The 24,242-nt window shown below is 42.6% G+C and overlaps 1 protein-coding gene across 2 annotated transcripts in view; it reads right to left on the bottom strand.

Annotated features, from left to right (window-relative positions):
- The window catches only part of MID1 (midline 1), a 251,302-nt gene that overhangs the window by 13,988 nt on the left and 213,072 nt on the right, over positions 1-24,242 (bottom strand). For both annotated transcript variants that reach the window (XM_040338131.1, XM_040338132.1), the window contains exon 8: positions 20,870-21,031. In XM_040338131.1, the coding sequence (XP_040194065.1) occupies positions 20,870-21,031 (162 nt within the window). The remainder of the gene's footprint in view (positions 1-20,869; positions 21,032-24,242) is intronic.

Below are 24,242 nucleotides of genomic sequence, written 5' to 3'. Positions count from 1 at the left end.
GGGGACCCGGGCGTGACGTCATCACATCGCGCCCGGGCCTCCGACGGTCATAGAGATGACTGGTGACCATCTGGTCACCAGTCTTCTCTATCGCAAACATCCGGCGGACGGCGATCATCTCTCCGGGCCCCCGGTGGGACGGGAGAGCCCGGAGAAGCACCGGATGGCGGCGGGAGGGGGGGATGTCCCCTCCCGCCGCCTGTAAGAACGATCTAGCGGCGGAACCGCCGCTATGATCGTTCTTACGGTGCGCAGGATCGCCGCCGCTAAAAAATTATATCTCAATGATGCCTCCGGGTGCAGGCATCATTGAGATATCCCCCCCGCAAAGCCCATCACGTCATATGACGTCCACCCAGGATAACAGGTCCCCGTTTTGGACGTCATATGACGGCGTGCGGGTGTCAAGTGGTTAAGCTAAGAATCCATAATTAAATAAAATTTGGTGCCACGTTAAGAGCCTGGTCAAGTGCAAAGAACAAAATCCATAGATTTTCCAGGAATTCAGTAGATGTCTAATATCCTATTTTAGCTGAAAAGTCTGTCTTTTCTGCATTAAAATCTCAAAAACTGTTGTCAGCCTTGCCTGAGGTCTTCCCTTTTGGGCTTAAAATCAATCCCTTTTTCTAATCTCCAAGACATAAGGACAATGTGCTTTGTAGTTCAGAGAGGAGAACTGGGCAGGGCTGATAATGCTTCTTTGGAAATTAGCATTGTAGAGGCATGTGCTGCCAGATCAGTACAGGCAGTTAGTTTACTGGAATTCTAGCAGATCAACAGGTATTTTTCTGTACTTGCAGCTATCTTTATAGAGAGAGAATAAGGAGATGGGCATACAATACAGAAATTATTTTTCAATCGTTTTAATTTGCCGTAACATACACTTTAAAAAACTACCAAAAACTGGAATCCCTAGAAGTAGGTGGAATTACATAAGGGTGCACCAGAGGGCATTCCCAATGTCCAATGAAGGTAGAAGTTTATAACCCAAGGTCTATGACTTCAGATCATGTGCCCTGTACAATACGATTAAGATGAGCAGATAGGATTAGCTGACTGAAGTTTAAACTCAGATTGACCTGTGGTCTCCAAAGTTTGGCACTTTGCTTACCTTTATCTCGCCCTTGGGGCACGGTTTCGTTCACTGACACCTACAATAGGGCATATTTCCAGACCAACAATGTGACACTATTCCTCCCACTGACAACAATGATGGGACACTATTCCTCCCACTGACAACAATGATGGGACACTATTCCTCCCACTGACAACAATGATGTGACACTATTCCTCCCACTGACAACAATGATGGGACACTATTCCTCCCACTGACAACAATGATGGGACACTATTCCTCCCACTGACAACAATGATGGGACACTATTCCTCCCACTGAAATAAATGATAGAGGTTAATTCCTTCCTTTGGCATCAATGATGGAACACAATTCCTTCCAATGACACCAATAATGGAGCAAAACTACTTTCACTGACACCAACAATAAGACACAATTCCTCCCACTGACACCAGTGCGGGACACTATTTCTCCCACTCACACCAAAGATGAGGCATTGTTTTTTCCCACTGACATCACATTTTTTACTTCTGGCCACAATCTTGCCCCCTCAAAAGCCGGAAGGAAAATAAACGTCCCCACTTGTCAACGTTAAAAGGATCAGAAAAAAAAGTTCAGCAATTCAACAGGAACACCACTCGTTTAAAGCTCCAAATATGTAGAAAGGAGACAAAATTACATCAATGTCCATTTACTAAATGTAAAGCCTCGTACACACGACCGAGAAACTCGACGGGCGAAACACATGGTTTTGCTCGTCGAGTTCCTTGTTAGGCTGCCGAAGATCTCGGCGAGACAAATTTCCCCATTCTCGTTGAGGAAAAAGAAGACATGCTCTCTTTTTGGCTCGACGAGATCCTCGACAGTTTCCTCGTCGAAAAGTGTACACACGACCGGTTTCCTCGGCAAAAAAAAAACCCCCAGCAAGTTTCTTGCTGGTTTTTGCCGAGAAACTCGGTCGTGTGTACGAGGCCTAAGCCATATACAGTAAACTGGCAATTGTTTTATTTTGCTTTATCGATCCCAAGTTTCTGAATGTTCACAAGGGTTTGTGACACAGGAAGATGAACTACATATGGATATTTTGTTAGTGAATTCTCAACATGAAATGTTCCTGGCTGAAGTTCAGTGTCAACAAACGATGGCACAAGGGACGGCCTGCCACATACCATGCCAGGATATAAACAAAGGAAAGAGCAATATAGTCACTGCCAAAAATGCCTTACCACTTTCTGCAGTAAAAAAAATCATCCTCAACAACAAATACCGTGCTAAGAAAAATATTTTCTATAGCACAAAAGGGAAACTTGTATGACATGCATGAAATGCAGAGAAATAGGCGTCTATGGTATAGTGCTTTTCAATACCTGAGGTTCAATTCACAAAGGATTTTTATTTAATTCATGTAATTTGTAAATTTCATTGAACTTGCCTAAAAAGAACGGTCATTTATGAAAAATAAGAAACCTCACCTTGCTGTGTTAGCTTTGTGATTTGAACCTTTTGTATGAAAATTTGATTTACTCATACACATCCCACTGCACTACAGGGAAACACTAAAAGTTTTGGGCCAGCTTTATTATAATATATATTTACACAAAATTTTATTGTAAACATGCTGTGTCATGTCAGCTAAACTAACCCTTTTTTTGAACACTGAAATTTAAAATAATATCTTTTCAGTAATACAAACACTAATGCGTTTTTTCTGGTCCCTTATTAATACAGTAGATATTTATATTTCATGCAATGATTGATTCCTGGTGGTTCCTAAGTTTGTTTTAAGGGTTGGCTTTAGGTCTTGCACTTAGGCCTCGTACACACGATAGATTAAACAGAGGACAACGGTCTGATGGACCGTTTTCATCGGTCAAAACTGATCGTGTGTGGGCCCCATAGGTTATTTAACCATCTGTTAAAAAAAAGCCAACTTGCTTTAAATTTGTAAAAAAATGTGGGGAAAAAAATTGCGCTAGTTAGAGAAATTTAGACCATGTAGCAGCCAGCACACAAACAAACAAAGTCAAGTATAAACAGAAAACAATAAGTGCAGCGCTAAAGTTGATATTGAGTGGAAAAATGTTGCCAAAATCACATATCATTGGAAGTGAGAACAACAGAGGACTGTGAGGAATGTGAATGGGAATTCACTCAGCATGGGGGCAATGCTTGTAATGAGTCCATGTGTGTATAACCTAACAGGTGAATGGAAACACCGACCAGGTGCAATGAACAATGAAAAGTTCAATGAACAAATGGAAACAGTTCATAGGTATGCTTCCCAGTGGAAGGATAAAACACTTCAAACGTAATGCTGGTTCAGATAAAGAAAGTAGCAGTCATGGCTTGTCTGTAACAATCTTCAGAAAATCATAAAGAGGGTGGATACTCTTACCAGCTACGGTGGACTTGCATGTTAGTACTAACATCAAGTCGGATACAGCATGGTGGTCACAGCGGACCCTGGGCTCTGTACGGATGGATCTGTGGGATGGTCTCTCCAACTGGAACGATGGAACCGATCTTGTCAGATACCTCTCTCAGGAACAGAAACCCAAATGGACAGGGCTGATGACTCATGGATCAACACAGCATGTGTGGAAAGGAAAAAAAATGCTCCAATGGTGGTAACGTGCTTAGTACCCCATATTGCCTTTTATAACTATTCACGTGATTTTATTGTTCAATTTTTTTACAAATAAAGCCTTCACGGTTTTTTTTTGACCTGCACCATTGGAGCATTTTTTTTCCTTTCCACACATGCTGTGTTGATCCATGAGTCATCAGCCCTGTCCATTTGGGTTTCTGTTCCTGAGAGAGGTATCTGACAAGATCGGTTCCATCGTTCCAGTTGGAGAGACCATCCCACAGATCCATCCGTACAGAGCCCAGGGTCCGCTGTGACCACCATGCTGTATCCGACTTGATGTTAGTACTAACATGCAAGTCCACCGTAGCTGGTAAGAGTATCCACCCTCTTTATGATTTTCTGAAGATTGTTACAGACAAGCCATGACTGCTACTTTCTTTATCTGAACCAGCATTACGTTTGAAGTGTTTTATCCTTCCACTGGGAAGCATACCTATGAACTGTTTCCATTTGTTCATTGAACTTTTCATTGTTCATTGCACCTGGTCGGTGTTTCCATTCACCTGTTAGGTTATACACACATGGACTCATTACAAGCATTGCCCCCATGCTGAGTGAATTCCCATTCACATTCCTCACAGTCCTCTGTTGTTCTCACTTCCAATGATATGTGATTTTGGCAACATTTTTCCACTCAATATCAACTTTAGCGCTGCACTTATTGTTTTCTGTTTCTCTTGCTTTAAATTTAACCGATGGATTCCTAACCGATGGGAAAAAAACGATCGTTAGTAGGCACAACCATCAGTTAAAAATCCACGCATGCTCAGAATCTAGTCGACGCATGCTTGGAAGCATTGAACTTTTCAGCACGCCGTTGTGTTTTACGTCACCGCGTTCTGACACGATAGTTTTTTTAACCGATGGTGTGTAGGCGCGACGGACCATCAGTCAGCTTCATTGGTTAAATGATGAAAACGGTCCATCGGTCCGTTCTCATCGGATGGACTGATCGTGTGTACGCGGCATTACAGATAATACTCTTCAATCCCCACTGTCTGATATATACACAAACACACATTTTTGCAAATATTTTATAGTATCTTTTTATGTGACAGTGAGTGTACAGCTTGTATAACAGTGTAAATTTGCTGTCCCCTCAAAATAACTCAACACGCAGCCATTAATGTCTAAACCGCTGGCAACAAAAGTGAGTACACCCCTAAGTGAAAATGTCCAAATTTGTCTCAACGTGTCAATATTTTGTGTGGCCACCATTATTTTCCAACACTGCCTTAACCCTCCTGGGCATGGAGTTCACCAGAGCTTCACAGGTTGTCACTGGAGACCTATTTCACTCCTCCATGATGCCCACACCAATAAGGTCATCACTATTTTAATTTATACATAGTCCCATAGATGGGTGTAATTTACTTACAGTGTCCTCAACCCCTTCCCAGATAAAACTCAGCCTAAATGCTATCTTGGAAGGTGCTGAGGACACTGAGAGAAATATATGAATATATGTATTTAATTAACCTCCCATCTTGTGAAGAAGTGCCCATTGATCAATAAAACATGTAGACATTACAGTCTTCCCTACCTCCTCTGTTTGACTTTTGGGCCTTTCAAAATATATACGGTACATATATAAATAAAAAAATGCAGACTGTGGAGTAGATTTATTAAAAGCAAATGGACCTGTACACTTTGCAAGTACAGCACTTGTTTTCCTTATTAAAAGTGTAAGTGTGGTAAGGCTTCACTTTGTGAAGAATACCCAATCAGGTGCAAGGAAAAAAAAAACACCCACATTTTTGCTTGCACATGATTGGATATTGGAAATCAACAAAAATGTAACACATTTGCTAAGCTCTGGCGGGGAAATGAGCGCAACTGCACTTGCACAGTCTATTTGCCTTTAATAAATTCACTCTAATTCCCCGTACACACGAGCGGTTTTCCTGTTGGAAAAAGTCTGATGAGAGCTTTTGGTCGGGAATCCCAAACATGTGTATGCTCCATCAAATATTTTCCAACAGAAAAACTGCTGGAAAAAGATGGAGAGCAGGATCTCTTTTTTCCCCATCAGGGAAAAAAATTATTGGAATTTCTGATCATGTGTACAAATCCTGACGCATGCTCGGAAACAAATCAATGCATGCTTAGAAGCATAGAACTTCATTTTCTCGTCTCGTCGTAGTCTTTTACGTCACCGCGTTCTTGGCAGTCAAAAGTTCACCAAACTTTTGTGTGACCGTGTGTATGCAAGGCAGGCTTGAGCGGAATTACCGTCTGTTTTTTTCCCGACTGGAAAACCGCTCGTGTGTACGGGGAATAAGAGAAGAATCTTGGGTATAGGCTGGGAGGTATATGTTCTATTTTTAGTATATGTGTATGTATGGACATATTGAGTTTATATTAATTTATTTAAAATTCTCTCTTTGTATTGGTATATGATTGGATATAGTACCATGAAAGTCAAATTTTCTTTTTTTATTTCTGCAACTGTCTGTACAAGGGAAATGGTCAAAAGAAAGTACCGTCAAATAAAATATCAGATAGCAAAACAAAAAAATATTCAGTCCACACACAAAGGTTTGGAGGATATAGTGACCCTTTATTAAAAGTTGACATATCCTATAGGCAGCACATGAGATTCTATTTATCACAAAGAAAGGTGATATTCTGTGATTGAAAGGTTTCCCTTACAGCTGCTGCTGAATTTTGTTTCAATCTAAATGGAATGTTACTTCAGGGACGTGCATTTTACGACTGTGTGCTTGTTAAATCAGACGTAAACTGCTTTCTGCGCGGAAAATCATGCAACAGCCCACTTACCCCCGATCTTAGCTGCAGCATGGGTCAGCTCACTGCAGATAATATCTGGCTTCCTGCGCTAGTAGGCTCATGTTCGTGTTTTGTATGGGAAATTAAACATGATTCAAGAACAGTTTAACAATTGCTGCTAATAATGCACACTTCCTATGAGACTTTGCTCACAACTTTTACCATTTTACAGATTTGCACAGCTGTATAAATGTCTAAACTTGCTTTAAGTAGTTATTATCTGGGGATAGGCTTATTGATAGAGGGAAAATTAAGATCAATACACAGGAACATGAAAACACGCATTAGAGCTTTTGAGATTTTCCAGCGAATAAAATTTTGGCTCACAGATGTTGAGCCCAGCAGGTGTACAAAAAAAACCTTGCCAATAGGTAAGAAAGCTTAAAGTATATTTAAAACCAACAAAAATATAACCTATTGCAGCTCACCAGTCCTTGTATGAGGTGGCTGCATTAGTCTTATTTTTAAAGTACAGCCTTAGCATTATTTTCCTTATGGCAGTCACAGCATTAAAGCGGAGCACCACCCAAAAGGGGAAGTTCTTCTTTAAGGCCCTCTTCCAATCCTAGTGAACTGTTGGGGAGCGGTTATCTTATTTTGAGAGGTACCCGACTCCCAAGTCCTCCTCCCTCCCCACAGTCTTCTAGGACATGTGACAGGTCCCAGAAGACTATAGGACTAATCACAAGTCACAGCGGCGATCAGGCATGCGCAGTGACTTGTGTGCCCACATTTAACATGCCAGCAATGGGGACAGATGACAGGAGGGGAGAAAGGCTGGGGTGAGCCCATTGCTAGATCTTGGGACAGGTGAGTGATTGTCTGTTAAAAGTCAGCAGCTACATTTTTTTGCAGCTACTGACTTTGAATTCTTACACAGGAGACTGGAGCTCCTATTTAAAAAGGTACAAAAGCTTCAGTTCAGTTCCACCCCCGAGTTCCAAATACCTGCTTTCCTCATCGCTGTCACCGAGTCCTTCATAGTCTACATTGCTCCCCAAACTTCCTGGTGATCAGATGCACCAGCGAGAGCAGGAGAGAGATTGGCTCCTGCAGCTGTCTGGCATGAGGGAGCACAGGCATGGCTTGCTGGGGTTGTGTGCTTGAATAGACCCACACAGTCTTGGCAAGGAACATATTAGAATGTGTCTCCTTTGCATACACTTAACTAAAGAATTTCCTAAGGAGAAACAAAGATGATGCACTAGATACACAATATATAATGGGAGCAGTCCCTATAAAGCCAATGACTTCGTGTTCGGCAGCTCTCCACAAAACAGCGGTCCCCTTCAAGAGACAGAGTCACCCAATTTGGGATGTTCATAAGCATGTCAACCAAAGTGGGCACCAGACAAAGTTTCTAGAGTTCTAAGTGGTATTTCATTGATTCTGCAAGTGACAACAGGAAAAAAAAAAAAACATAGCCAGCCAATAGGTTTCAGGGTCTTAGTACACCCCCTCATAAAAAACATAAAAACAAAACAAAAATTTATTGTAGCTTATCAGTTTTCATTAATCAGGCTAAGTACAACACCCGTTGACACAATTACAGTGTGTTTGTCATTTCTTTCTTACATAAACTTCTAATTGTATTCTCTACCATGGAAGTGAGATGAACAAAGATAGAAAAATTCCAGCCTGGGTGGCAAGCATGGCTCCTTTCATAAATACAGTGCAGTAAACTTAGCCTTCCAGGGACAGAAACTGTATTTTTCCAAGATTACCAGGAAAACATTAAAGTAATATCAAAGGCTTTCTTTTTTTTTTTAAAACAACACACATGTCATACTCAGCTGCTTTTGCAGTGGTTTTGAACAGAGCAACCCTGATCCTCCTCTTCACGGGTCCCTCGCCGATGCTCATGGCCCCTCCCTCCTGTCAAGTGCCCCCAGAGCAAACAGCTTGCAATGGGGGCACCCAAGCCATTAGGTAATTCCCGAGCTGTGGCTCTGCATGCCCATTCACACACAGAGCCGCAGCTCGGCCCCATCCCTTCTCTCTCCTCATTGGCTCACTGGCTGTGATTGACAGCAGCAGGAGACGGGAGGGAACGTTCCCAGAGAGCCAAGGCTCTCGTGCACATAGCTGGATTGAGATGGGGCTCAGGTAAGTATTAGATGCAAAAAATACATGAAGGCACTAGCTTAAAGTAACATATTTAGAAAATAAAAAACAAACCTTTACAACCCCTTTAACCACCCTGGCAGTATGATTCTTTCAGATTTTAGGTGCTAAAATGGTACCATTATTTTGCGTGAAAATTTGGCGTTTTATATTGTAGGCCTCCAATTCTTATGCCGCGTACACATGACCATTTTTAATGGTCTAGAAAAAACAATGTTTTTTTTAACCCGATTATTGTTAAGCCTGCCTTGCCTACACACGTTCGTGAAAAAAAATGCTCTAGCAAAGCGCGGTGACGTACAACACATACGATGGCACTATAAAGGGGAAGTTCCATTCGGATAGCGCCACCCTTGGGGCTGCTTTTGCTGATTTTGTGTTAGTAAAAGTTTGGTGAGAGACGATTTGCGCTTTTCAGTCTGTTACAGCGTGATGAATGTGCCATCTCGATTACGAACGCAAGTTTTACCAGAACGATCGCTCCCGTCTCATAACTTGCTTCTGAGCATGCAGGTTATTTTCATGTCGTTAAAGCCTACACAGAACCATTTTTTACGACGTGAAAAACGACAACGTGAAAAACGACGTGAAAATTTAGAGCATGTTCTAAATTTTTATTGCCCATTTTTAACGTTGCAAAAAATGCTCTGGAGCCCACACACAATCGTTTTTAATGAAATAAAAAAAAATGTAATTTTTCACATCGCGAAAAACGGTCGTATGTACGCGGCAAAAGGAAAAATTCACTTAAATCTGTCTAAACAAGAGTCTAGTAGACATCCCGGGTATAATAAAATTTGAAACACAAAATCTTAAATTATAATATAATAATTAAATATAAATAATTATAACAAATAATATAATAATAATAATAAAAATTATTACTTTCAGTGTTTGATGAAGAATTTCCCCACAAATCACTATCATTCAATTCTGCAAGTGATTCCAATTTATTATCGCTGTTTTTTAGCTCGATCACACAGTGGGGAGGCATCGCAGGATCCAGGGACAAGGTAAGTAAACTCTGCCTGTGGACACTGCGAGGCGATCCCGAGTCGGGCTCGGGGTTACCGCTTTTGGTTCTGAAATTCAACCCCGAGCCAGACTCAGGCCCCGTACACACGACCAGTTTCCTCGGCAGAATTCAGCTTCCGACCGAGTTTCGGCCGAGGAAGCCGACGAGGAGCTCGGCGAGGAAATAGAGAACATGTTCTCTATTTCCTCGTTGTTCTATGGGAGCTCTCGGCCCGCCGAGCTCCTCGGCGGCTTCAGGGCTGAACTGGCCGAGGAACTCGATGTGTTTGGCACGTCGAGTTCCTCGGCCGTGTGTACGAGGCCTCAGGAATACCACTGAGGGGGTTAAGAACGTCACATATATAAATGTTAATAATTAATGAGACAGCTAAGAATTATGCCCCATTTAGATATTGTGTTGTGGGAATGAGCGTTTCTGCTTGCAAATTCTGAAAACTTGATTTTGCACGTCTTTCTGAGCGTCACGCATAACCATCAACGGCTTCCCTATGTGTGTTTGTCACCCATAAGAAGCTCCTGCTCTTTTTAAAAATAATGTTTTCAAACATATGCTTTGCCATGCCAGGATTCTGGCACATGAAAAGAAGAATTAAGAAAAATGGCACCCAAACGTGCGTCACACATTTTGTCCAAATTTGAAATCAAAATTCAAAACTCTGAATCGCTTAATGTGATTGGGGCCTTAAAGTGCCCTTGGCACTCAAAAATTAAACAGAAATCAAGTCATCAACAGCAAAACTACTCAGGAAATGTAAATAAAACACCAGTGAGAAACAAATTAGCTCATTAAAAAAAAGTGGGCACACTTTATATACTGTCATTATATTATACCGTATATACTGTCTTTATATTGTTGCTATAAAAAGGTATCCATATTATACGCTTTCCAGAAACCTGTACTTGCCCAGGAAATGGTTAGGCCCAAATGACGCCAAAAGGAAAATAAAACTGGGTCCCAATTATGTACGTTCATGCTCAACAAATTTTTTGAGGCTACAGAACAGATGAACTGGGGTCAGCAATGCCCAGGGGCCTCTAACTCTTGTAGATGTGCCAGACGTATTTTCACCATCCAGCTTCTAATAAAATAGCGTTGCTTTCCAAAGTTAAAAAATAAAAGGTAAAAAACAACAACAAATCACAACCATCAAGAATTTGTAAATGAAGAATCATGGCCTCATTTTACCTTTTTTTTTACTTAACTGCCTAGGGAATGTTTAAATTAGTACTTTGTTTTCTATGTAGGTTACAGAAATGGTTTTGAATGCACATTCAAAACTTAGCTGTTTAGTGCCAATACAAGAAAGCGAAAAAGAGATAGTTTACAGATACAGTAAGTCATATACTGTAGTAATAAGACACTACTGAAGCCTATTTCTGCAAGCATTCTAAATACAGCCAAGCAAATTACACACTTGACCTAGTATTCCTGCCTATGTGTTTTCACATCAGAAACCGCGGTGAACAAAAAAGGATAAAAATTAAGCATTCTTATTTGCTGTATCATATGCTAAATTTACTACATAAAATCTTTCCTTTTGGTTTGTAGCCATGAAATACAGGCACGACCATTTAGCATTTATAATGAGTGTTAAAATAGGCACTGCATAGCATATTAAAACATCCCCAAGGCAAAAACAGCAAGTAAAATTTAAAGCCCCAACTCCCGACACCTTGATCTTTTATACCTTTTAACCCTGTAATATGTTCTACAAATGCCCTTTAGTCAGTAAGTGTTTGCTTACTTGAATGGTGGTTTATAATCCGCATTGAGATGTTCTCAGAAACTAGAATGGGAGCTGCCCTTCAGCTCTTTGCCACATCGAAAAAGTGCCTCTGGTGTCGTTTCCAAGAGCATCTCAATGCAGCTCAAAGACAACTATTGGGCCTGATTCACACCTATGCAGGTTGCAGTTTGCACATTCCAGGTGCATTTTTCAATACACATTTTTGATTCATTGAAGTCAATGGAACCAAGAACCAGAAAAAAGTCCCTGGCCCTTTCCATAAAATGCACAGATGTGAATGTGATCCATAGGAAACCATGTTAAATGGATTGTATTGTGTTTCTGCAAAAATGCATAGGTGTGAACCAGGCCTTATGCAAGGTTAAAAGGCAGTTGTAGAAAATAGGTGAAAAAGTGTAAAAATCAAGGTGCCGATTAAAAAAAAAATATATAATAATCAATAAATGCAATTATATTTTTGCAGTTTTTTAAAAAAAAATAATGAAATGCATTTTAAACACAACTCGTATAAGAGCCTGAATTTAACATTGTTTCAGCCTCTTGAAATATTAGCACAGCAACATTTACATTCGGAAGGCCTACACTGAGGCCAATCAGGGCTCCTCATTCACATCTGTTAACTAAGACAATGCTCACAGGAAGGGGAGAGAAGAGAGATGGCCTTATTGGTCATTAGGATGTATGTACTGCCTAGCAGGGCTGAAATATGTTCTCAGGACTGGACAGAAAGAAATACAAAATCTTCGGTAGTCTCGTGTTTATCTCAAAGGTGTGTTTAGCTGTTTGCATGGAATTCAAATATAAGTTTTTTTTAATTCAAGGGGTATATTTAGGAAGCCTGCAAAATCAGTAGTACATTCCGAATCTCCTGAAACTTGCAGCTTCCTAGTTCTCATCTTGTACACCAAAGATGGCGTAAGCAGAATTTTATTTGTTGCACCAAGCCTAAAAACACACAGGTTTGAACAGGCCCTTAAAGGTGTGGGTTCCATCCAAAACTGATATCCGGGATAAGCCCATACTGGGGAATTTGCTATGCTTCCTGCGCCATTGTAATGATGCAGGAAATTGTTGTAAGTGGTGTGCGCCACATTAACAGAGCAAACAGACCTGTTTCAGGTCTATCTGTACCACCTTAGCTACTTTCTAATTCAGAGAAAAATAGAAACTAGCGCAGGTCTGCAGCTAATTAACAGAGAGAATGCACCAATTTTCCAAACAGAAAACTGCCACAGATTCCCACCAGCTGCAACCTTGTCATATGAGACGTGAGCTGTCGAGTGTCCACGTTGGAGAAGCGCTCTCTTTGGTGGACACCCGTGCGGGGGCGCTCCTGAGTCCTGCATCTGTGTCCATTCACACAGAATGCAGAACATCTGTGTCCATTCACACAGAATGCAGGACCCCGGCGCTGTGTCATTGGATTTGATTGACAGCAGCGGGAGCCAAGGGCCAAGGACATGATTCTTGGTGTGCTCGTTGCCGGGCGGAGGATGACAGCGTCCAGGTAAGTAAAACGAGGGGGTGGGGGAGGGGGGCTGGAGCACTACAGAACTACTAACCATGAGGGCTAACAATTAAATTAAAAAGTTAAGTCCTGCATTAATATGTCAAACAAGAAAGGTGGAATCATACCGAAGACTGATTTCTACTTCAAGCGAAATACCATATGTGAAATACCAGCTTTCATATGTAGAAATCATATTACAACTACAATTTCCACACAACCAATAAAAATTATATATACTACCATATATAACTTTCAGCCAAGCTATTAGATTACACCTGTGCACCTTAATGATTGACTCATATAACTAGGCTGTAACAGCTTGCACAACATTCCGAAAGGATATAAAAATATGAACTTCTAAAGATTCCATGGGTGGGTTTCCCTGAATAAGCCACGATATGTGCCAGATACAAATTGTTGCCATTTAAAAACGGAGCAAATTTAGAAAAATCTTCCTGTTTTATCTTCTTTAACTTAACACCATCCCTTTGGCTGCTTTGTGTTTTGCTAATCGGTTTCCATGATTTATACAAGGTTCTGTTTGGCATAGAGCACGTGAAACCTGAAACTTGTGACTTTTAATTTTACATTAAGACGCAGACCTCAGAAATCCCCCGAAACACATTTGTTAAACTGATTTGCCGTGAACCGAGGATTTTAACGATCCACTGTCAAACTAATTTTATATTATTTACTATTATATTGGGATTATTTTTTTATATTCTAGGATGAGATCACAAACTAATATTTCCCATTAACATGATAGACAGATGTCAGTACAGTATCTGCATAGATTTAAGTTCTTGCCTGGCTGTACTCTTTTTACCAAGTGGAACTTGCCTAGGGCAGTCTGGTTAGCGGAGACGGCACCTAGCCTTAAGATGAACCAATTGCGGAAACCTTTTTCTTATTTTATTTCTCCCTTCTCGCCACTTCTGGATGTTTGTGGCTAAATTAGGCAAGAGAACTGCAGGGGGCAGGGGCTCAGGGGATATGGAAGGGAGTCGAACGGCTCTGTAATGCTCAGGAAACATGAAACCATCTCGTCTTTTTCATGCTTAGCGGTCTGTAGAGTTGAAATGTAGATCTGGAGCCCATGGTGCCTCCAACAGCTTATGGTAGCAGCAACTTCTACTAAACTAGTCACATAATACATTGGTTGGAGTTTGTGCATTCAGGAGTAATGCCCTGTACACAAGATCGGTTCATCCAATGAAAATGGTCTGATGGATTTTTTCATCAGATATCCAATGAAGCTGACTTTCATCAGACTTGCCTACACCCCATCAGTTAAAAAAACGATCGTGTCAGAACGCGGTGACGTAAAACACAACGACGTGCTGAGAAAAATGAAGTTCAATGTTTCCAAGCATGCGTCGACTTGATTCTGAGCATGCATGGATTTTTAACCGATGGACGTGCCCACAGACGATCGGTTTTTCTATTGTTTTTTTTAACCATCAGATCATTTTAAAACAAGTTCCTAGTTTTTTCACCGATGGATAAAAAAGCGGTGGGGCCCACACACAATCGGTTCGTCTGATGAAAATGATCCATCAGACCGTTTTCATCAGACGAACCGATCGTGTGTACGCGGCATGACTGTACAGCCTGATATTAAAACATGACCTTTATGACTGTTCCTGTATAAGCATAAATCTTCTGACAGATGCAAATATCTGTGTCTACAGGTTGCATTTATATCTGGCGTACATGCAAATAAAGAGATTTTTAATACAGCTTACCTGTAAAATCTTTTTCTTGGAGTACATCACGGGACACAGAGCGGCATTCATTACTATATGGGTTATATGGAGTACCTTCAGGTGTAGACACTGGCAATCTCAAACAGGAAATGCCCCTCCCTATATAACCCCCTCCCATAGGAGGAGTACCTCAGTTTTGTAGCAAGCAGTATGCCTCCCAAAATGGTCCTCAAAAAAGAGGGGTGGGAGCTCTGTGTCCCGTGATGTACTCCAAGAAAAAGATTTTACAGGTAAGCTGTATTAAAAATCTCTTTTTCTTTATCGTACATCACGGGACACAGAGCGGCATTCATTACTATATGGGATGTCCCAAAGCAATGCTTACAATGAGGGGAGGGAGAACATCTCCAAGACAAAAGGATTTAATTTAGAGATATACTCAAATCATAATAAATCCAACTTAGTTGAGAAAAATAAAATTTTTAAATTTAACTCGAACAAGAGGAGCCCCCGGAATCCGAGGGTCTCAAACTGCAGCCTGCAGCACTGCCTGCCCGAAGGCAGTATCAGTATTCCTTCTTACGTCCAACTGTAGAATTTTGTAAACGTGTGGACAGAAGACCAGGTTGCCGCCTTGCAAACTTGAGCCATAGAGATCTGGTGGTGTGCTGCCCAGGAGGCGCCCATGGCTCTAGTAGAATGAGCCTTTAATGATACTGGAGGAGGCAACCCTTTCAAGCCGTAGGCCTGAGTGATTAATTGCTTAATCCACCTAGAAATGGTGGACTTTGCAGCTGCCTGCCCCTTCTTGGGCCCATCCGGTAGAATGAACAGCACATCTGTCTTCCGGATCTTCTTTGTAGCTTTAAGATAGGCCTTCATGGCCCTGACAATATCCAAGGTATGCAGCAACCCTTCCTTTCTGGAAGTAGGTTTAGGGAAGAAGGATGGTAATACCAAATCCTGGTTCAAATGAAAACTGGATATGACCTTCGGAAGGAAGGAAGGATGAGGGCGGAGAACGACCCTGTCCTTATGAAAAACAAGATATGGTTCCTTACAGGATAAGGCTGCCAGCTCCGAAACTCTTCTTGCGGAAACTATGGCAACCAAAAATACTAACTTCCTTGTCAGTAGAACCAAAGGAATATCAGCCAACGGCTCAAACGGTTGTTTCTGTAAACTTGACAGAACAAGATTTAAATCCCACGGACAAAGCGGGGATTTAACTGGAGGTCTAATACGTAAGACCCCTTGAAGGAAGGTCTTAACCAGCGAGTGGGTGGCCAGCGGCCGCTGAAACCACACTGACAGAGCAGAAATCTGTCCTTTGATTGTGCTTAATGCCAATCCTTTATCCACTCCTAGCTGGAGAAAACTTAATACTCTATCGATGGTAAATTTGCGAGAAAGCCATCGCTTGGACTCACACCAGCCTACATAGGCCTTCCAGACCCTGTAATAAATCACCCTAGAGACCGGTTTCCTGGCTCTGATTAGGGTAGAGATTACTTTCTGAGACAGACCTCTACCCCTGAGAATCAGGGATTCAGCTTCCAGGCCGTCAAATTTAGATGCCGTAAGGCAGGGTGGAGGATCGGACCTTGCGATAGCAGGTCTGGCCGTAGAGGAAGAGTCCAAGGGTCTCCCACTACCATCCTTAAGATTAGTGAGTACCATGCCCTTCTGGGCCATGCTGGAGCTACCAGGATGACTGGTATGTGCTCCACCCTGATCCTGCACAGCAGGCGGGGTAGTAACTGGAGCGGGGGAAACGCATAAAGAAGTTTGAACTGATGCCAAGGGCAAACCAACGCATCGGTTCCGCAGGCCATCGGATCCCTTGAGCGGGACATGAACCTGTCTAGTTTCTTGTTGAGTCTCGATGCCATGATATCCACGTCCGGCACTCCCCATCTTTGGCAGAGTGCTTGAAAGACTAGTGGATGCAGAGACCATTCCCCCGGCCATAGAGTCTGGCGGCTTAAGAAGTCCGCCTGAAAGTTGTCCACTCCTGGAATGAATATTGCCGATATGCAGGGCACATGAGCCTCTGCCCATAGAAGAATCAAGCTCACCTCTCTCTGAGCGGCTTGACTCCTGGTTCCCCCTTGGTGATTTATGTGTGCCACGGCCGTGGCATTGTCTGATTGAATTCTCACCGGGAACCCCTGCAATTTTGACGTCCAAGCCCTGAGGGCTAGTCGAGCAGCTCTGAGCTCCAAGATGTTGATGGGCAACTGCTTCTCTGGCTTTGCCCAAGTACCTTGGCGAGTGCAACCATCCAAAATTGCTCCCCAGCCCGTCAGGCTGGCGTCTGTGGTCACTATCTTCCAAGCCACTGGGCTGAAAGACCTCCCCTTCAGTAGATTCTGAGGGTCTAACCACCAACACAGACTTTGTCGGACTCTTGATGAGAGCGGCAACGGGATATCCAAGGCCTGTGGCCTTCTGCTCCATGCTGACAGGATGGCTGCCTGTAGGATGCGAGTGTGGCTCTGGGCGTATGGTACCGCCTCGAATGTGGCCACCATCTTGCCTAGTAACCTCATACATAGGCGAATAGTCGGTTCTTTCTTGCTTAGAACCAGTAGGATTAATTCCTTGATGGCTTTTACCTTCCTCAGAGGTAGGAACACTCCTTGTTGTTCTGTGTCTAATCTCATGCCGAGATATTCCAACTGCTTTGTGGGCTGGAAAGCTGACTTTTCTCGATTTAGGACCCAGCCGAACCTCTCGAGGTATTGGACCGTGAGGGCCACTGCTCGCTCCAAGCCGGGAGACGAGTGATCTATGACTAGGAGGTCGTCCAGGTATGCTAGGATCGTGACCCCTTGGATCCTTAGTTTGGCTAGGATTGGAGCTAGGACCTTCGTGAACACCCGGGGGGCCGTAGCCAACCCGAAGGGAAGCGCCACGAATTGGAAGTGACGCGAAGCCACCATGAAGCGTAGATATCTTTGATGTGGCTGATAAATTGGAACATGAAGGTAGGCATCCTTTATGTCTATGGACGCCATGAAGTCGTCCTTCTGGAGTGTGGCAGCTGCTGACCGCACGGATTCCATCCGAAATGAGCGGATCTTTAGATATGCATTTACCATCTTTAGGTCCAAAATTGGCCTGACATCTCCATTGGATTTTGGGATGATGAATAGGTTGGAGTAGAAACCCAGCCCCTGTTCCAGGACTGGTACCTCTACTATTACTTCCTGGGAAAGTAGATGATCTAATGCCGATCTTAATGCGGCTCCCTTTTCCGGATCGTTTGGAATCCTCGACTTCTGGAAATGAGGAGGAGGAAACCTTAGGAAATCTAATTTGTAGCCTGTGGCCACGGAAGACCGTACCCACTCGTCGGGAATGCTGGCTTCCCAAATCTCTGAAAAGAGTCGCAGCCTTCCCCCCACCTTCGTGGGTGGGGGCGCCCCTTCATAAGGTTGGCTTGGGGGCTGGTTTTGCTGGTTTGCGAAACCACTGCCTTTTGCCTCTAACAGCCTGTCCTTGTGATCTGCTGTTGAAGCCGAAGTTTGCTTTTGCAGGAGGCCGTCGATACTGCTTGGCATTAGAGGGCCCCTGCCCAGGGGAATACTGTCGTTTAAACGCAGGTCCCTGAACCTTCTTCTTAGTTGGCAAGAGAGTACTCTTGCCGTTTGAAATGGTCTGAATGTATTTATCTAGGTCTTCTCCGAAGAGTCGTCCTCCATGGAAGGGGAACCCTACCAGGAGCTTCTTGCATGGGGGCTCAGCCTCCCAGCTTTTTAACCATAAGAGTCTTCTCATATGGATAAGGGATAACGATAAACGTGACGCTTGCTGGATAGAATCCTTGATTGCGTCTACCGTAAAACATATGGCCTTAGGGACATCCGAAAATTTTTCTGCCTGCTGGGCCGGAATAAGTTTAAGCATCTGCTTAAATTGATCCGATAATGCTTGAGCGACCCCAATCGCAGCCACAGCTGGCTGTACTACTGCCCCTGCAGTAGTGAAGGAGTTCTTAAGTAGTGCTTCCAAGCGCTTATCAACTGGATCCTTGAACACCTGTATGTTTTCTACAGGGCATGTTAACGATCTGTTAACACATGAGATGGCTGCGTCCACTGCAGGAGTAGCCCATCTTTTGGAAAAATTTTCTTCCATAGGATATAGGACAGAGAACCTTTTAGGTGGTAAGAAGATCTTATCTGGCTTGTTCCAATCTTGGAACAAAATTCCCTCTAATAGAGGATGGATCGGAAACACAGCATTGCTTTGAGGCGCCCTCAGTGAGCCCAAAGCTGAAACCGTCGATACCTGGAGATCTGGTACTGGCAAGTTGAATGTCCTATGGACCAAGTCCGACAATCCTTGAATCCACCAGCTCTCCCTCAGGGAGACTGCCCCAGACTCCTCTGTATCCGGGTCTTCGATCCCTGAACCTACTTGGTCCGTGTCCAAGAGGTCGTCCAATTTCCCTGAGGAAAGGACCTCCTCTTCTGAGGGTCCGCGCTCGGGCGACGGAGATCTATTCCGCTTACTGCCCCGCATAGCTGCGGATATCATTTTTCCCATGCTTTTCTGCATCTCTTTTAAAGAGGTGAGTAATACCTCCTCCGTGACCATCTTAGGGTTGGACTGACCCGCGTCAGCTCCAGCCCCAGATCCCGATGGCCCCAAGGCTCCCTGTAGGGAAAACAGCGGCATACCATGGTACAATACCGAGGTACACCTGCTACCTATTGGTATTTGGAACTATAAAAGTTAATTGTCCAAACACCTGTTTGGGGGATAAAAAAATGCTTCCTCTCCCCTAGATGACTTTTTTTTTTTTTTTTTTTTTTTTTTCGTTTTTGTTTCAAATCCAGGAAAGAAAAAACATTCTGTCCCCCTGAGTAGTATTGCAAAGAAAAACTATGAGATGGAAAAGAAACAGCCTATTTCTAGGCTTGACAAAACAGTCCTCTGAAGACTGCAATATCCTTTCTGGCCACTGTGTGTCCTCGGCGCCCCGTGCTGCCGCTCTGGTCTTTCTCCTCAGTTCCAAAGTATTGATGGAACAAACAAGGAAGGGCCGCCCCTTCCTTTAAGCCACTGACCCGCCCTTCCCCCCCCAGCAATCTCAAACAGGAAATGCCCCTCCCGACAGGGGGAGGGGGGGGGGATTTTGGGAGGAAGGGACCTCTCTGTTCCAGCAAACTGCAGCCTGCAGCCTGGAACACACGAGGAGGTCAGCGTTTTGCCTGCTTGCAGGCTCTGAGGAGGAAGACTGAATGGAGCATCGCCTGGAGGCCTGCAGGTAAGCAAAGCTCTCTGACACACACATATATTTTTATATAACACAGGCCCCACTCAATGCTTTTCCAACACTACAAGGGAGGTCACATCTTATGGGGAATAATACATAGAGAGCCATCCTATCTTTATGATATGTGACTAGTTTGCCAGATGCAGTGCATAACTTTAGGCATGTCCCCTGTGACCCCCCAGAAAAAAACCTGCTAAGAACCAAGTTCCGCAAGTTTTCCCCTCACTTACCTGCTCCATGCCGCAGGACTTTGCCAAGCAAGAGGCCCAATCTTCCCCCATCTCCGTGGGGATGTCTAGACCTTCAGGCCCTGGGTTCCTATGAAGGATCCACTGTCCTGGGCCCATATAGCACCCTGGCAACAGAAAACTTTAGGTACCCAAAGGTTTCTAAGTTCTGGGCCCAGGGTCCAGCTCTCTAAAAAGAAAAGCATTATGGGCTATACCCCAAGGGTTTGGGGTCCGGTTACTGACCACTTTAGCGCTGAGGCTTTTTTGGACAGAACCGGTAGCTCACCTAATCCCAAGGATGCGGAGGCAAGCTAAACCATGACTAACACCTAAGACACTGGCGTAAAAACTGAGGTACTCCTCCTATGGGAGGGGGTTATATAGGGAGGGGCATTTCCTGTTTGAGATTGCCAGTGTCTACACCTGAAGGTACTCCATATAACCCATATAGTAATGAATGCCGCTCTGTGTCCCGTGATGTACGATAAAGAAAAATACACACAGAATATGTAGATCACAACAAAGTGAGAAAATAAAGTTGATAGGACATAAAAATGGCAAAGCAACTTAACTATGCATTAAAACATAGGAACTGGGGTGCAGAAAAATATTATTATTAAAATACACTGCATTGTATTATATTATAAAAAAAAAAAAAAAGGGGAGCGAAAGAAAGAGAAATGTGACATAGTAGCTACTTTTCTGATGACTTACTGTTTGTCTTTAGTTTTCCAGGGTCGCTGTTTCGACTGCCAGCCTGATTGATGGCCTTGACAACGAAGATATACTTGGTGCCACTTTGCAGGCCATGTACTGTATAGTGGTTCTGTTTGATATTTGGAACAATCATCCAGCTGTCGGCAGAGTTACACAAACCTGAAGATATAATTATATACATTGGTCAATTTTCAAAACATCACGGTCAAAAAAAGGAATGTATACTGTAATCTGAAGAAATATGACCAGTGAAAGTGTTTATATAGCATGCTTGAAGAGATCACATCTCAAATTTGCAAGGATTTAAAATGGTAACTTGGCAACATTAAGGTACTAGTCACCTACACAACTTTAACTCTTTCGCTGCTGGAGCCATTCTTTGTTTTTGTACACATGGTAAAATGCATAATTTAAGGCTGAAGATTACGTAAAACCCTTAAAACATGTTTTTCTGAAGGCAGAGACCCTGAAGAATAAAAAGGTGGCAGTTGCAATTTTTATGTCACATAATACTTGCGCCACTGTTTATCAAATCTATATTTGCAAACAAATATACTTAAAGTTATTTTAGGGCATACAAACACAGTATAATACACCGATTTTTGGTAAGATATATCAAGCCTCAAAATTCTGCGTGCCTTGGAAAAAGGTAAAAAAAATAGTGTACCCCAAATTTTCAATAGGGGATGCTTTTACAGCTCATAGTTTTATTGTAAATGATGACCCTAGAATTATTTCTCCCACACCAGCATGCATTGTGATACCTTATATGTGTCACAATCAATGATTTTGTATAAATGAGCATCCAATGCACGTGTTTGTGTTCATATATGCGTATATATGGGGGCACTGTATACAATAACATTTTAAATCATTCAATTAAACTTTTTTTTTTTTATAAACTTCTTTATACATTTAGCTGATAAGCACCTATGTGATAATATGGTAACAAGGTCTCTTCAAAGAGACTTTGGGGGTCTATTAGACCCCTAATATCACCACTACACTCTATTAACCCCCCTGGCGGTATTCCCGAGTCTGACTCAGGGTTAGATTTTCGTGCTGCGATCGGTAACCCCGAGTCAGACTCGGGCTTGCCTCGCTGGATCCACAGGCATTGTTTACTTACCTTGTCCCTGGATCCAGCGATGCCACCGCGCTGTGTGAGCGAGCGGGACCTCGCTCGATTCACAAAGTGTCCCCTCCTGTGCCGCCGATCTCCGTTCCCTGCGACGTTACGACGTACGGGAGCGGAGAACGGCGCCAAATTCAAAAACGTAAACAAACACAATACATACAGTATACTGTAATCTTATAGATTACAGTACTGTATGTAAAAAATACACACCCCCCTTGTCCCTAGTGGTCTGCCCAGTGCCCTACATGTTCTTTTATATAATAAAAACTGTTCTTTCTCCCTGCAAACTGTAGATTGTCCATAGCAACCAAAAGTGTGTTTTTATGTCAAAAATGGTTTTAGAGCAGCTAGAAAACAGCGATAATAAATTATAATCACTTGCAGAATTGTGCGATAGCGATTTGTGGGGAAATTCGTCATAAAAAAATAAAAATGACAGCGACAATTCTGCAACTGAGCAAATTTCAGTGATTTTGAGTTGATTACATTATTGAATATTTTTTATTATAATTACATTATTATTTGTTATAATTATTTATATTATAATTTATAATTTTTTTTAAAAAAAAATTCATACCCGGGATGCCTACAAGACTCTTGTTTGGTCAGATTTAAGTGAGTTATTCCTAAGAATTACAGGCCTACAGTATAAAACGCCAAATTTCCTTGCAAATAATTGTACCGCTTTCAGCACCTTTTTTCTGAAAGAATCATACCGCCAGGGAGGTTAATGCTGATCAAGAAGAGACTGTGCTCAATCATCTTCTTCCCTGTCTATAGAGGCCGGAGATAGACAGATCTGACAGGTGATTCTTCACAGGGGTGATTACTTAATGGATCTTCACTGATCTCCCACTGATCTCCCACTGCTCTCTATCCTGACACCTGGCATGAAGGTCCTGGACAGGTGAGACTGGGACACTTGACAAAAAAAATTGTATATATTGTACAGATACTGTATAGGTTTTATTTTGCCCAGACATATACGTTAACATCTATATATATTTTTCCATTCTTATTATCACTCGAATATCAGTAATAAATAAAATACAACATTAAATTACCATTGCTTCTATAACATATGAAGTCACAAGCTCCATGACAAAACTTAAATGACCCAATAGAAACACCTTTTGGGGTCTATTTATAAAGCATGTGACTTTCACCAAACATTCTGGGGAAATTTACTAAACTGGAGAGTGCAAAATCTGGTGCAGCTCTGTATAAAAAATCAACATAGAAATCGGCTTCCGGATGTTGTTGTCAAAGATTCTGAGTGCTCCAGGTTTTAGTAAATCTCGCCTCCTCTGTTGGTGACTTAATTACCTGCATTTAACCACTTAAACCCCAGAAGGTTTTACGCCCTTCATGACCAGGCCATTTTTTGTGATACGGCAATGCGGTACTTTGACAAATGCGAGGTCGTGCAAACCTGTACCCAAATAAAATGTATGTCCTTTCTTCCCACAAATAGAGCTTTATTTTGGTGGTATTTGATCCCCTCTGCGTTTTTTATTTAAAAAAAAAAAAAAAGGAGCGACAATTTCAGAAAAGCCCCCCCCCCCCCAAAAAAAAAATATTTTTTACTTTCTGCCAATATGTCCGGTAATTTTTTTTCCAAATAAGTGTATATTGATTGGTTTGCGCCAAAGGTATAGCGTCTTTAAATGAGGGGATATTTTTATGGAATTTTTATTTATTTTTTTACTAGTAATGGTGGCGATCAGTGATTTTGAGTGGATTCATAACATTTCGGCGGACAAAACGGACACCTGACACTTTTGGGGACCAGTGACACTAAAACAGTGATCAGTGCTAAAAATATGCACTGTTACAGTACTAATGACACTGGAAAGGGAAGGGGTTAACACCAGGGGCAATCAAAAGGGTTAAGCGTGTCACTAGGGGGGTGCTTACTAACTGTGTGGGGATTGCTCTGACTGGGAGAACACATTTTTCAGCTTAGCAGGAACACAAGATCTCCAAGTTCTCCCCTGTCAGAACAATGATCTGCCTTGATTACATAGGTAGATCGCCGTTCAGCCTCTCTGGGGAATGACCCGCTGATTGACTCCCCCTCTGTCCAATCAGTGCGCCCCCAGAGGCTACTTCACGAAGCGACGTACAGGTACGTAGTTTCGCGCAGCGGGGCCACCTTGCTGCAGTAAATGTGTGGAAGTTGGTCCGGAAGTGGTTAAAATACATGGACCTATAAGATTCACCTGCGGTAAA

Source organism: Rana temporaria, chromosome 2 (assembly GCF_905171775.1).
Source record: "Rana temporaria chromosome 2, aRanTem1.1, whole genome shotgun sequence".
Taxonomy (NCBI): Eukaryota; Metazoa; Chordata; class Amphibia; order Anura; family Ranidae; genus Rana; species Rana temporaria.
Note: the sequence above shows the minus strand (reverse complement) of the source record. Positions and strands in the feature narration are given on the sequence as shown.